The sequence below is a fragment of the Fringilla coelebs genome, assembly GCF_963513975.1.
Source record: "Fringilla coelebs genome assembly, chromosome: 8".
Taxonomy (NCBI): domain Eukaryota; kingdom Metazoa; phylum Chordata; class Aves; order Passeriformes; family Fringillidae; genus Fringilla; species Fringilla coelebs.
In genome coordinates this window covers 21,422,750-21,437,601 of record NC_140066.1, presented here as the reverse complement: position 1 = coordinate 21,437,601, position 14,852 = coordinate 21,422,750, and the positions used below count along the sequence as shown (strand labels likewise).

The following is a 14,852-nucleotide window of genomic DNA, read 5'->3' as shown; positions in this document are numbered from 1 at the left end:
TGAGTATTTGCTATGTAGCATGAACTGAAATTTTCATATGAACCAATTTGTTGTCTTCAATTTTTTATGCCTAATTTGAGATTCACACAAACAGCAAACTAAAGAGACTGCAGTGGACATTGTGTTCAAAGACCTATTTTCTAAATATTTCAGAAAAACCCTATGATTTTTTAGTCTTCTCAGATGGAGCATTGAGAAGAAATGAATTTTCCAAACTCTGTGCACCTTATTTACCTCTGTAGAATGGACTTCACATCATCCCTTCTAACACTGTTGTGACAAAGCAGATCAGTATCTATCCTGATTGGCACAGTGCTTCACTCCTATAAGATCTTAGAAAAATTGACAACTCTATCTCTGGAATGAGCTTGAGAAACATGCAATAAAGAGACAAAGCCACTTTTCCACAACAAGGAGGAAAAGGAAGACATCAATTAATTGTGATTTACAAATCTACTCGTAGCTTCAATCATATAACTGAAACTTAAGGAAATGAAAATGTTGACCAAGTCTGAACAAACAAACAAACAAACAAGCAAAGCTTCTGTGACTTTTCACAACTTGCATTTTTAAAATTCTAAAATTTACACATAATAATAAAATGATTACACAAATGAAGATATAATTCTATATACAAAAATTTTACATTCTTCTAACTACTGAGACAACTGGGTAGTACCAGCATGTGCAGCATTCTAACAACTGCTTAAAAGCAATGCTTTTGTGAAACATGGAAAAATTAGATTAAAAAAAAAAATGAAACAGAACATGGCAGTGCTACCCTAAATTTAGGTACAAAACATATAAGATATCACAATAGCCTAAAAACTGAAGTCTAGACTAGAAGCAAAATTCAGATGTGTTCTGTTTAAGGTAAGACCACTTTTGAACTTTAAGCTAAACAGTGCTATATTTTATCTTCTCCTTAGTATAGGTCTGCTAGAAATTACTCCTGAGTGACCTTCATGAAAGGAGAGCTATTTTACTGCTAACAAATGGAAATATTAATCATTCACTCTTTATTCCTTGAAGAACCACTGGAACCTGAAAACACTACTTTTCCAGGTCTCTCTTCCTCTTACATTCCTTTCACAAAAGCAGTCTAGGCAAATAGATAAAAACTGGGAGAGATGATCCAAGAAGGGAAATAGCAAAATTAACTCCATGCTCTTCCCCTTCCCTTCTACTGTTCCTCTCAAAGACAGATAAATCCTCTGTCAAAATTTTAAGACAGAATTGTCGATTCACTGTTTGATATTAATACCTTTAATGTTTTTAAGGAAGTCCTGTCTATGTACAGAGTTGATCAGAACATCAGCTGCCTACTGAACTCAGACCTTTTCTCTACTTTCACTTACTCTGACATATTAACTATGATTGATTATTTAAAATCAAAACTCTGATCAATAGCCATCAGTGCTCAATCATCATACTCTGAATATAAAAGTCATGTGCTTTTTTTCTTATACCATTACTATGTTTTAGTTAATTTGAACATGCAGACATTTACCATGAGAAGAAGCTAGAGCCCAGAATGACAAATTTAGACAAAGAAATACAATGTTTTAAAAATTAATCTTTACATAGACTTATTACATAGTTGCATTCAACTATTTCTGACTGAAAAAACCCTCTAGATTGAAAAAAGGTTTTTAAAATTAGTCACCAGTGTGTATCAGCCAGTAAAACTCCTTTAGTCATAAACACAGAACTTTAATTGCTAGACTCATGAATGTTCCAATATTTGAACTCTACATTTATACATATATATGCACTTATATTTAAACACAAACTCATTGCATGTTAGAATTGGCATTTTGTTTAAGTATGAAATATTGAAGTTAAATAAAATTCCTAAATGTAGGTTATAATTTTATCTCGTCCAGACTAATTCCAATTAAAAACAATGACGAAAAGACACCACACCAAAACACTTCCCCAAAAATCCTTTCTCAGTCTCCCTGCAAAAGATAGCATGTTAAAACTATCTTTATACACAATAAACACCACCTTTTTTATTTCTGCTAGAGAAATATTTATCAGTAAAGCTGCCAAGAATGGTTTGATGCATGCCAGAATCTTCAGAGCACAAACTGCAATGCATTTTTTGTTTCTAAAGAACATTACTTGGAAAACGGCAAAACTCAGCACAGTTTCTGGAAAATTGTTACAGTGCTGCTATAATTAAAAATCCACAAGGTAGATACACTTAATTAGAATACTGGTCTGCAAACATTTAATTCCTTCTCTATCTTCCCTGCAAAGAGAATTTCTTATCCTTGCCTCCAAGGGTCTATTTCAGGCACTATCAATCCTCCTAACCCCAGAAGCTGTGTCCCAATATCTTCACATGGCCCAAAGCCAAAAGAAATTCACCATTTACCTGAGACAAGTGAAGGGGAAGAGAAGCAGGAGATGACAACAGTTCTGTACAAGCCTCACCACTCTGTTGGAAAATGGGACTGAGCCAGTGCCGGGAGAACAGCGTCCCAGGGAGAATCAGTTAATGCCAGCCTCAAATGCCAGAGCTGAGGATCACCTAACATAATAGCAAACACGACTGCTTGCCACACAACAGTCAGAGATCCTGCACCTGAACCACTCAGAAGCCAAAAAATATTCAGAAGAACAAACTGGCCATGTTTTTGTATTTCCTCTCTGGCCTAGTTCCACACCTGTTCCCATAATCTCATCTCCAACTCTTAATTGCTACATTACATTTCATTCCAGACTGATCACTTTTTCCTTTCAACTATCAACTTTGTATCTCCATTTTTTTAATATATACATTGCAATTGACTTTTCCCAGTAAGTGTATGAATGTAGTCTCTCTCAAAGTATTTTTAGTGGCCTTTCCACATCAACCATAAGGCAAACACCAGCAGAGTTCCTACCAAGTCATATTTTGAATCCTCTGATATGTTCTGCAGCACAACTCCTTGGGACAGACACCAATTGGTTTTGACATACAAGATGCACTAAAGAATTACTGAAATTAAGGGATGAAAATATGTAGCATATTGCTTTACATACATGTCTTAAGAGAAATATTTTCAAATCGAACATTTTTTCCTAGAACAAAATATATCAATAGCTGAGTATCAACTATCTTCAAATATTAGAGACTCAGAACACAAATCTCAGTTACAGATCTTTTCTGATCAAAATCTGTGATCACTGCAAAGACCTGAACTACAAAACGGCTCTCTGATGTTATTTCAAACAGCAAATATATTAATAGCATTCTTCTTTCTTAGAAAGCCTAATAATCCTAACATAAAATAACAGGTTAACACAAAGAACTTGCTAATGTGCATAAGTGTGTTGCTAAGAAGTTTACTGGAAGGTATTTCTAAAGTTGCTCAAAACCACACAGTTACGGAGGGTGGCAGATGTAAATGGATAAACCTGCCAGAACTACTTGATAGTGCTGACAAGCAGAACTTACTGTGTCAACATATTGCCCAATTTAGGGGTGGGGGGAAGAAGAAAAAAGACAACCAGACCCTTGGCAGCAAATATTAAACTCTTAGATTAATTTGAATTTCATTTTTATCAGTGCAACTAAACAGTTGCCTCCTACCAATGGTATGGTTTCAAGATGTCTTTGGCATTTTGTTAAGTATAGCAGCAATCAACAGTAACCCAGATTACAATTTTTAATAAGCAAAATTCAGCAGCTTGTATTAAAAAAAAAAAAAAAAGGAGCCTAATAGGAAAAAAAATTACAAGTGTTCTGAGTTCCTGAAATCAAACTGTTATACCAGCTGGTGCTGAGAATAGCCTACGCATTTGCTTTCAGTTGAACATGAAAATACCAGGTTAAATCCACAGAGAAGAAAACAAGTTTCCAATTTACATATTGGCTAATACTTCAGTTTTTTTGAAACCTTTATTTCAAAATCAAAAGAACTTTTCTTTAAAAGCAGTTAGCTATTTTTTTCCTTGTGATCAGTAAGTATCTGCCAGTTTAATTTGTGACAATTTACAGTCACAATAATAAAGTTCTGTATTCATTAAAGATGTATCTCCCTAACCAAACCACAGAAATAAGACCATTTACTGTTGTTTTCACTACTAATTGAAATATACCAAGATTTGTAATGTCTTACATGGAGACAATTCTGAATACTTGTAAATTGAAACACATTTCCCACTCCTAAAAAATTACTAGGAGCTATTAGCTTTTATGGTGCTGTGCTCTGTGCAACATAGTATTTAGAGCAGGCATATTGTGTCTAAAGTGTAATCTTCCTCCAGCCTTCAGTGCTTCAGAGACATTAACCAGCAGCTCACCAGAAGCCACTCCACCTTCATTTAGGCCAGCCAATAAAAAATTTGCAACTCTCCCTTTAAACAGAATGAAGCAGCAAAATGAAATTTCAGGGCTGACTATAAGATGTCCTCTGAATAGGACTGGAAAGTGCATATATTTTACTTCAACAGTCTCCTAAAATAATGGAGGTGGGGATACATTTGTTTGATTTCAGTTTTTACTGTGTTTCTAAAACTAGGTGTCAATCTAAATGCTATTCTTATCAAACTGATAAGTTAAAGATGTTTGAGAGGTCATACTTTCTTGAGAAAACAACTACCTAAAAAGCAAGCATATATGAATGATTTTACTGTATTTCAAAGCAGAAAATTTTGACTTGTCGAACACCAAAACAGCTAACCTAGAAAAGGTCTAAGATTCACTTCACCTAGTATAGATATAACTGCAAGTGCAAGCTCTGCTTTTTACCAACTTAAAATGGATTTCACACCATGACAGGTTTCATTCTGCATTAAAATTGCAAATCTTCCATTTGGCCCAGTTTCAGCTGCAATTGATCTGCTTTGTCGTCACAGATTTAAAAAAAAAAAACAGTGAAGGGCACTGCAGCTTTAAATATTTCAGAGCTATGTAGCTAGTAAATAGACTCCATTGCAATATGGCTCTGAAGGTCGTGTCCTATTGTCTCTTTTCTCTGCAAATATTCTGAACAGCATAAAATGGTTTATTTTATACAATACTTTCCTGCCATTTCTAAATCTTGTCAATTGTATTAGGCATTTCCTTACTGGAAAGGACAGATACGCCACTCTTTCCATACACACCCACGCTGCTTCGAGATGTATTCAAAACGTCCACTGTGAATATAACAGCAGGGTGGACGTATTAGATGTACACAGCCTTTCATATGGATGCCTTATGCGAACGGACTCCCCGTTAAATCCCACCACAACATAAGGATAATTAGTTATTGCAATGGTGATAAAATAATTAACTGAATTTCAGGTCAAGAAGCATCTTTGGTTAAAATTAACAGCCCAGTTAGAAAACTGAACCAGCAATTTCAACATCTCAGCTTTCTCACATATGGGAGAATAGGAAAAAAAATTCTAACACAGCATCAAGGGAACATAGTCTGCCGAATCTGTTCATCATGAAGGCTACTACCTTTTAGATGCTAAAAAAGGAGCAAAAAACAACAGCAACAAAAAATCCCCATACACCACATTTAACAATAAGTTACAAGAAAAATAAGATTTTAAACCTTAAGCTAGAATTGGAAATCTTTGTGTACGCACTCCCTAGGTTCAACCCCACTTCTTTCATGTAAGGTGACTATTTAGTGAAAACATGAGTTATGGAGATGCCACTCAGACAGAACAGTAACACAAAACACAGCCCTACAAAAACCAGAAATCTGTGATAGCTGTCATCATGCAGAAGGTGTGTGTAGTCATTTACCTGAAAAGGCAACAGATTGTTGCCATTGTCCGTCCTGAACGCGTTGTCTTCCATCCAGGATTTGGGGGTTAAGGGTGCAGCCCGTGGGAACTTCGGAGGGGCAATGACATTGCTGGAGAAGGGTTTTTTAAGGGGTGAAATGGGATTGAGGGGGGAGGGCACGCCGACTCCCACTCCCACGCCAACCCCCACTCCAACTGCCCTTCGAGGGTCCCTACCAGCCTGCAGCCCACCCCAAGGGTTGGAAGGTGTACTCCAAGCCGCGTTTTGATGGTTATTCCAGCTGGAGGAGGACGAAGAAGAGGCAGAGGAGGAAGACGGTTTGCTGGTCATGATGGGCTGATGGCTGTAAGCAGCATTTCTCTGGGCGAAAGGTGCCTGGTTAGGACTCACAGGTGACCTCCGCTGCTGCTGCTGCTGCTGAGCTTGCTGCTGCTGCTGCTGATGTTGGTGGTGTTGAGTCTGAGCTAGGCCAATCTGAGGTGAGAAAGTGCCACCAAATACAGGGTTGACATGGTGTGGAAAATTCTGGAAAAGCATTGTCCCATTGACTGGAGTAATCCCTTGGAAAAAGCTATCATCCACCGTGTTTGTGGTCCCTGTAGACCAGGTGCTGCCAAACGAGGGAGATAAGGAGGTGCCGGCTGCAGGTTCTTGTTGAGGCTGGTGAAAGCTCAAGCCAGGCAAAATGGGAGACTCCATCTGCATCTTCTCCTTGCTATTTTGGGAAGGAGCCGATGTGCCGATACTAGTCACTGAACTGTTGTCTTCTGGTTTGGGTGTCTCCGACGAGATGGGTGTAGAGGGGGCTTCTGCTGAGTTTGGATCTTGCTGCTGCTGCTGCCGCTGCTGCTGGGGCTGGGCTTTGCTTTTGTCCATCAGTAAATCATCCTGCATGGTTTGCGCAGCTGAAACAGTAGGGGAAAAAACCACAAAGACAGATTATTAACATTGTCATTCATACCACAAGCCAGTCTGTTTTAATCATTTGCCAGCCAAAAATCTCGTCCTATTGCTAGTACTACGCTACAGCATATTGCAAGGCAAACCCGTAATCTTCCCCCTCCCCCATTTAGGAATATGTAACCTTTGATCGTGCTAGATTGCCCTTAAAATATTTTTTAAGATGCTTCACCCTTTTTGATGCCTTGTTTCCCTTCAGTCTAAATGAGAGATGTGCTTATAGGGCAGAGATATACAGCAATTTCGCCACGTCTCTTTTCTCTTACACCGGAACTCAGAGCTCTCACCCTGCAATGAGAAACTGATTCTGGTTCCTGTTTTTCCAAGCACCCTCCTCCTCCACCTCCTCCCCCTGCTTATTTGCATACGTCAATAAATACTGCTGCGTCCTTCAGCAAGGTTAAAAAGACACCAGTCTTCGCTCTTCTCCACCCCCTTTTCTATTAGGGGACCTTTAAAGGAGCCGGGTACCGATTTTCCTTAATTAACAAGCAAGCTTGCAGTGATTGAGGTTTATCAGAGCCAAGGCGCACAGGGACGCTCGCTGATACGGGAGCGGCTCCTCGCTGCACAATCGCTTCCTGCCCGCTCCCTGCGCCCAGCCCGCGCCGGCTCCGGGCAGCCGAGGCGATGGCACGGCCGGGAAGGGGGGCCGGGGGGCGGAGACACTCCGCGTACAAAGCCACCGATGGGTGTCAGATTTGCCTTCGGTGACCTTACGATCTTTTCGCGTAAAACGCTATTTTACATCAAAGCAGTCCTTTACTTGAAGGTATAGCTATCTACTCCCCCTCTATTTATATACATACCCGCTCTATTTATACACATACATATGAAATCATCGGTGATTTCTCCATCAGAAAACCGTAAGGTCAAAATCAGCAGACCGGGATGGTATAAATAGACTATGATCTTTCTAATGCTTTCAAATGAAATATAAAACCAGCGAAAATCGAAATATTTACAATATAGACATGCTGCATGTTGAAAATCATTTTTATATGCACAAGACAAAGACTAGTGATGCAAATTATTTGCTAAACCAATACATAAGTTTAAACTTAAGAAAGGAAATGTATGTGGAATGGTTTAGGCTTATATCTGCTAGAAAAGGTGCTCCATATGAAACAGGGCAGATCATATAATTTTATAATGATTTTGAGACCCAATAGTACTAATACAATACAGACATCAAAGAACAGCAATTGCATGAGATCACAACAGGAACCTCCATATTTTGCAGGCTTTTAGTCAATTAAGAAGATAATTCTAAATCTCAAAAGTATTTTAAATGAGCCCCAAATCACTTACTTTGATTGAGTAACTATGCCAAAGATAGCCATCGCTGAATATCTAAATGCATTGCTATTGAGTTAATCACATGACATTTACATGCCTAAGACTGCATATTTTAGGATTGTTTTTGTAATGTAACAATGTAAAGCCAAATCAATTAACTGTTTAAGAAAGGTGGCAAAGTGTGAAACTGTCCTTTCTGACATCAAATGGTCCAGGTGTATCTTACATTTTTTGTTCTTTCCTTTAAATATCTTCTGAGGCATGCACACACATTTTAGTTAAAATTGATTCCAGGAGAGGTTTCTGGTATCTAGTAAGTTACTGCTTATGCTCCCCTTGATTTACCAGTTCAGTATGTAAAGTGAGCAGCAAGGCTTCCTGAGCAGACCATGCTGTGAGACAACATTAAGCTCCTAAGGACGGGGTAAACCATTGCATCTGTTCCAGGCAGCGCTGCTGCTGCTGGGAGTGCAGAAAGCCTTGCAAGGCATTTTAAAGCAATACTGCAGTAAAGCACAATATACCAAGCTCTGTGTAACTTTCCATTAGCTTCACTTCTACCCACATCACTATTATTCCTAAGGCTACATAAAACTACTGATGACTCCACATCAGAGGGAGAAAAGGATTATGTGTATCCCTCTCCCCTGGGTCTGACCTATCAGTATAAAAATACATTTAGAGAAAAACATAGCAGCTGAAATGTTAAAATTCTGTCGTCAATAAAGTTATATTTAAATTAGTTAGTCACCAGGTTATCTATAGTGGCTAGTACAGCAGTTGCTTCAAATATGTACCTTGACTTAGCTAGCTGGTTTTGAACTTTATACTAAGGACTGTGATTCATATTCCCTTCCATATTGTTTCTTAAAGGCAAAAATCACTGCACCGTTCAACCCTCTTGTCAAGGTCAAGACCTTCCTTTAATGAATGAAGCCAGTCCAAATAAAAAAATACTGGTTAATAAATTACTTTGAAAGACAGGCCAGCCAATGTCTAATGTGGGACTAGTATGCAGTACTCTTGATTAGTTGGTGTAAGTATTTGTACAAATTTACAATCCAGTACAGGAACTCTATATCCCCATAGCAATACCAGATCCATTTGCATGCAGAAACCCACGCAGCCAACACAGAAATGGTTAAGGAACGTTTACCTTTGGATTTTCTGTATTTAAAGATCAACAAAAGGACAGTATATTTATTTTCTTCTTTCGGGTTTGGTATATGTCAAATAGTCGACCAGTGTGGCAAGAGCACTTTGACAACTGGAAGCTTTCAGCGCATGCTCTCCCACGGAATCATGGGGTTTGAAGTCTTACCGAGAGACAGCATTTCACTGCTGCTTCCTGAAAGGAAGAGAGCTCGAAAGGAAAAAAATATATGTGCAAACTCCCTCTTCCCAGGGAAAACTGCTGCAATCTGAATCATCAGCTCTGAGGAAATATCTGTCAGACTGAGCTGAAAGTGACTAACTCAATATGAGCTTTTAAATAGTCTGATTTAGAAGCCAGATCAAATAGCCACCTATTCAAAACAACTGCTAGACAAAGAAATAGTTCCAGTATTTCCACACTTCCCTTACAAACTCCTAGCAGAAGAAGTTAATTATAAGCTCATACCAGCTATAAAGTTTACAGCTATTACGAAGGAAATCGTGCCATGTTGCTTAGCTGAAGAATATATTAAATAATCATGTGTCTTAATATAATTTCTAAATATAGTCTGAAACTCAAATACAAATAGGTCAAGTATGAAAATTTTAAAAGAAATCAAAATCAGTACATAGGAGAAAAGTTGTACTATTTGAATGGTTTCCAATTTTCAAGTAAGTTACAACTTTTTTATTACTGAGCTGTTACTACACTGAAAATTCCACCAAAAAAAAAAAAAAAAAAAAAAAAAAAAGCTGCTCAGAAGAAAATCAAGGTGTGAATGTTACTATTTAACATTCCATCTATTCTGTACATAGTGGTACCACACTTCTCCCTCCCTCCCTTTCACTACCCACCATCTACATATCTCCAGCCTCCACATCAATACACAGCCTGACAGGAGTTTCTCTCATAAGATATTAATATAGTGATCATTAATGGAGGTCAGGTAAAATTTTCAGAATTTAATTTACTGGCATTTGGTGCTCCAGTTTGCACTAGTCCATGAATTATTCTGGGTAATTCATAACACTAATTATTCAGACCAAATAGTAATGCTCATAAGGAAATACATCGTTGAAATCAGAAGTGTGAAAATAACAGTGTTCAATAAAAGTGCAGGCTGATTTTCCAAGGATGAAATATGCATAGCTTTGTGCATGAAAGAGAGATGACTAAAGCTGAGAAAGATAAATTAGGGCAGTTGAAAGTGAGTTGTTCCAACACTTACGTCTCTGCTTTCTGCACTCTGTTTATGTTGGACTGTATGGTCTGCCTGCCCTAAATCAACTCTGTAATTAAGAGTTTCTCAACGCTTGCTCTAACCTGTTTGTGCTACTCTGATTCATTAAAGGCAGCAAAACTGTTTTCTTACAGCAACAGAAAATACTTAACTCTGTGAACTATCCCACCTCTCACAGGGCTGCCTCTAGGCATTCTATGTCCCTCCTTCATGTCCCTATTTACTTGTGAGTTATTGCTTTTTAGATGATTTGAGGATCCACATGCAAGGGACCGCACTGTTTCTGTCGGTTCTTCCCAGGAGACAGTTTCACTTGATAGATCAATCATTAGGATAAGGAAAAGCACTCCAGAAGCAAAGAAAATCAAGATATAAAGACAGCTTTTGATCAACTAGCCACTAGAAGAAAACAATTTTTTCTGTTTCTAGCAACCAACTCCCTCATAACTGGAAGTTAAAAGATAGTAATGACAGCTGAATCAGAACACAAGAGCTTAATTCAATCTGGTATATGAATTACTTGACCTGTGCCAGTTCCAGAGAAACAAATGTAAGAAAGGCCCAAAATAAGCCAAGCTAATTCAATTAACATTGTATAAGGTGTATTTTTATTTTAAGCAATTCATTATGAAGCAATTTAAGCCTCTTTAAGCCTCCTGTGACTAACAAACCATGCTAGTCTTTTTGACAGAAAGTGACTATTCCAACTAGGTTGAAGGTTAAAATGACGTGTTACAGTACTGAAAAAAACCCAAGTTTTATTGTAGAAACATGTTTTTCGACTAAGATTAGTTTTACTTTAGACTAATTGAGGGCTACTTTCTTTTAAAAAATGGAACCAAGTAGACGAAAAATACCTAATTGATCTTGTAATTTAATTTTACATATTGCTATCATAGCAGATAACATTTAAATTTGCCAAAATAAAATATTCCTATATTGCCAGGTTATTTAGCTTTGTTGTAAACAGTGAATAATTTCCACAGTTTTAATACTGCCAGGTCAGAAGAACCATATTAAGGTACAGCTCCTTCCATATTTGTCATCTTTTCCAGGCCTCACTAGAATAGTCATATATACATATATATTCAATCTACCTCCATGTCATTCTTTCAGTACTTGCTTGTCAACTTCTTTATTAAGCTTAAACCTGTATAAATTTGTTATCAAACAATTTTGTATTTTTTTAAGTTTATATTTTGTAGTAAACCCAATGGCCAATTTTAGGGCTCTATTTTAAGCCCTAAATAGCTTATACTTGGTGATTTTCATTAAGTTCTGAACTTGCCTTCAACTGCGCAGTTTTACTTAATTTACTTAAAATGGCTGCTACCTCCAGTCAGTGTCTGGGAGCTGAGCCCTGGCAAAGCTCCAGGAAGAGCAGCCACTTTCCCTCACTCTGCTCTGGCCAAACAGAGCCTGCTCCCAGGAGAGTTCTCTCGGCTCAAATGCAGCCACTCATTGCCAGGTGCAGGTAAGAGATGACAGAGCGAGGCAGAGCGCAGTGAACATCAGAGAAAGGGAATGAAGAAACAAAGAAGGATCTATTAAGGGATGATATAGCAAGCAATAGTTTAAAAATGAAAACAAAATGCAAGAGGCAATCTTAGATTTACAGTGGAAATTGCCAATGCAAAGAAGGAAACATAAATAACAAAAAGCGGAGAGAAAATTAAGAGAAAAGGGGGATGAGGGAGAGTGAAGGAAGAGATTGAAGGGAGAATAAAGCAAGCATTTAAATAGAGCAGCTGCACATCCAGTCTTGTTAAGGAGAATATAGAAGGATAAAATGACAATTCTTGCTCTGTCTAGGAGTAAGGAAATGGTTTTTGACAAATTTGAAACCAGTTAGTTATATATGTATTTTGGGATCACACTTTGATTTTGGAAGGAGCAGAAAAAGAACATATACCCCAAGCTGGCCAACAGTTTTCACAAATCAGTTTTTGGATTTCAGAATCTTTAAGCTATTTATGGGATGTTAAGGGGTCTACCTTTATAGAATGCTTTGGGTTGTAAGGGACCTTCAAAGCTCCTCTAGTCCAATGTCCCTGCAATGAGGGATATCTTCAAACAGATCAGGTTGCTTAACCTGACCTTAAATGTTTCCAGGGATAAGGAATCCACCCTCTCTCTGGACAACCTGTGTCAGTGCTTTACCACCCTCATAGTAAAAGATGTGTTCCTTATGTTCAATCCAAATCTACCGTCCTTTAGTTTGAAACCACTAAAGCCTGTCCAATCATGCTTTTATGTATCCTATTACATTTTTATTTTTCATGTTTGGAAAAAATTAATTTAAAGTTTAAAAACATCCAAACCTACTGAGTGTTCACTATTTGACCATTCCAGTTCAAGTTTTGTCCATTCCAGTCTTGTCATACCTTCCTTTGCCAGTTGTAGAGCAAATTAGCCACCTTTGTTACAGATAGTTCTATAACCTCAAATGGTAGCCAAGTGATCCTGGGCTCTAGTTCCATTTCTCCAGGTAAATATTCTTGACAGCTATTATTAGCCACTATGACCTTTATCATAAATGGCAGGCAACCAGCATATCCTTTCAACACGAAAGCAAAAATACAGAAACTACACAAACCACATACTCCTAGAAATGAAACCTGCTTCCCTCTTTCAATTTGTAATACTTGAGAATAAATATAAAAAACCTAAGCTAGGCTAACCTAGCTGCTCAATGTGCTGGCCAGTAGGCAATGAGCTTAGTCCAGACCAAGAATAGGAACCAGAAACTCTTGATATCCAATATTGCTCTTACATGCCACGGACAGCTGTAATTGGGACAGTGTGTATTAGGATTTCTTCCAGGAGGTCATGCCCATGTGGTTTACTCAAGCCACTGTACATCCAACACTCCTCAGCAGTGGTAGCAACACTGAATTTTATGGTCCCAAAAATAAGAACAAAATATATTTTCTGGGAGAGGATGTCAATGCCTTCTTCCTATCTGTTTCTATACCTCTTGTAAGGAACACTTACAACTCTGTAAAAACTTCAGCATTCCTCCTTATGATATTTGTAGCAATTAGAAAATAAACAACACCCTTACTATTATGCACATAATACTGCTTACAAGTCCAAGTACTTTACATACATTTTGACAACACTTTTCTTTCCCCAAAGACTCTCAAAACCAGACTGATTTGTCCAGACTGATTTATCCCTAGCTAAGGCAGCACAATCAAAGAATCTGGTATATTGCCTAAACTTGCCTTCCTATTCCACCTGATGTCTGTTGTCACGTACATGCAAAGCTTGATCTCAGCCAAGAACAGTTCTAGGTTGATGCAGCTGCACAGCTGCACCCGGGGCTTGGCCCTGTAAATTGCAACCTTGAACAGCAATTGCAGTGTAATTTACGCAAGGTAGAGGAACTAGTTTCATATAGCAAATAAGCACTGTTCTTTAAAAAATATAACCTGAAAAGGAAAATTAAAAGTTGATTTTTACGAACTAATCTTTCCAAGAATCTGTCGTGTCACAACAGCCTCTGAAAAACAGGCTATTGCCTTTGCTTCGGGAGCACGACGTGAAGGCAGGAGACAAACACCCATGGTGGAGGTAATTGGAAAGGCAACTTCTTTCCAGATACTATCCACCTCTTTGCTCTATAAAGGCTCTTCAGCTTCTAAATTTCCAGTTTTCTAGATTGTGATGCTCTAACTTGACTTCTCAACATACAACAAATTCCAAAAGCACCTTAGAAGGATTTTTTTTCCCCCATTTGGAAGCACACCAACAAAAAAGAGCTTTGCCATTACCACCGGCCGTGCCATCCCTCACGCCACTTGCACATAGAAACCAGTGGTCACCGGGCCTCCATCGGGCACCAAGCGCCACTTACAAGGGCGCTTGTCCTTGTCACTGACAACACTACCACTGAAACGGATTCATTTCCCTTCCGCCGTTCCAGCCGCCGCCTTTCTGGGCAGCCCGGACGGGGCTGGCACCCGGCAGGGTCCATCCGCCCTGAGGGCAGGTCGGGGCCCGGCGGCCGAGCAGAGGCGGGGGCCGCCTGCACCTGTTCGGCAGGGGAGGGAACGGGAGATGCTCCTGCCCGAGGGGGTCGCTACGGGAGCGGGGAGGGGGCAGAGCAGGCGGCCCGACCTCTCCCTCCTTCCTTCCCTCCCTCCCTCCCTCCCTCCACCCGTGAGCGGTCCCGGCCGGCGACGGGGGGCGGCAGAAGGGGCGGCAGCCGCCGGGCGCGGACCTTCCCCCCGCAGACCCCACTCGGCCACCCCGCCGCGCTCCCGTACCTGCCCCGCGCGCGGAGCCGGGCAGCGACTGCGCGACGGCGGCGGCGAGGAGAGACATGGGCAGGGCAGAAGGAGCGCCCCGCCGGACCTTTAAACCCGCGCCGGCGGCGGGACTACAGCTCCCAGCGGCGGCAGGACTGCGGCGGGACGGCGGCGGAACTACAGCTGGACTACAGCTCCCAGCGC

General features: G+C 39.6%; 1 protein-coding gene across 3 annotated transcripts in view; it reads right to left on the bottom strand.

The window, feature by feature from the left end:
* The window catches only part of CPEB3 (cytoplasmic polyadenylation element binding protein 3), a 79,964-nt gene extending 65,203 nt beyond the window's left edge, over positions 1-14,761 (bottom strand). For 2 of the 3 annotated variants that reach the window (XM_084210317.1, XM_084210319.1), the window contains exons 1-2: positions 14,667-14,761; positions 5,738-6,645 (exon numbers count right to left, since the gene is read on the bottom strand). In XM_084210317.1, the coding sequence (XP_084066443.1) occupies positions 5,738-6,645; positions 14,667-14,724 (966 nt within the window). In that variant the 5' untranslated portion in view covers positions 14,725-14,761. Of the gene's footprint in view, positions 1-5,737; positions 6,646-6,872; positions 7,003-14,666 lie in introns of those variants that run through there. The other variant, XM_084210318.1, reaches the window with a different exon arrangement.
* Positions 14,762-14,852: the final 91 nt, after the last annotated feature.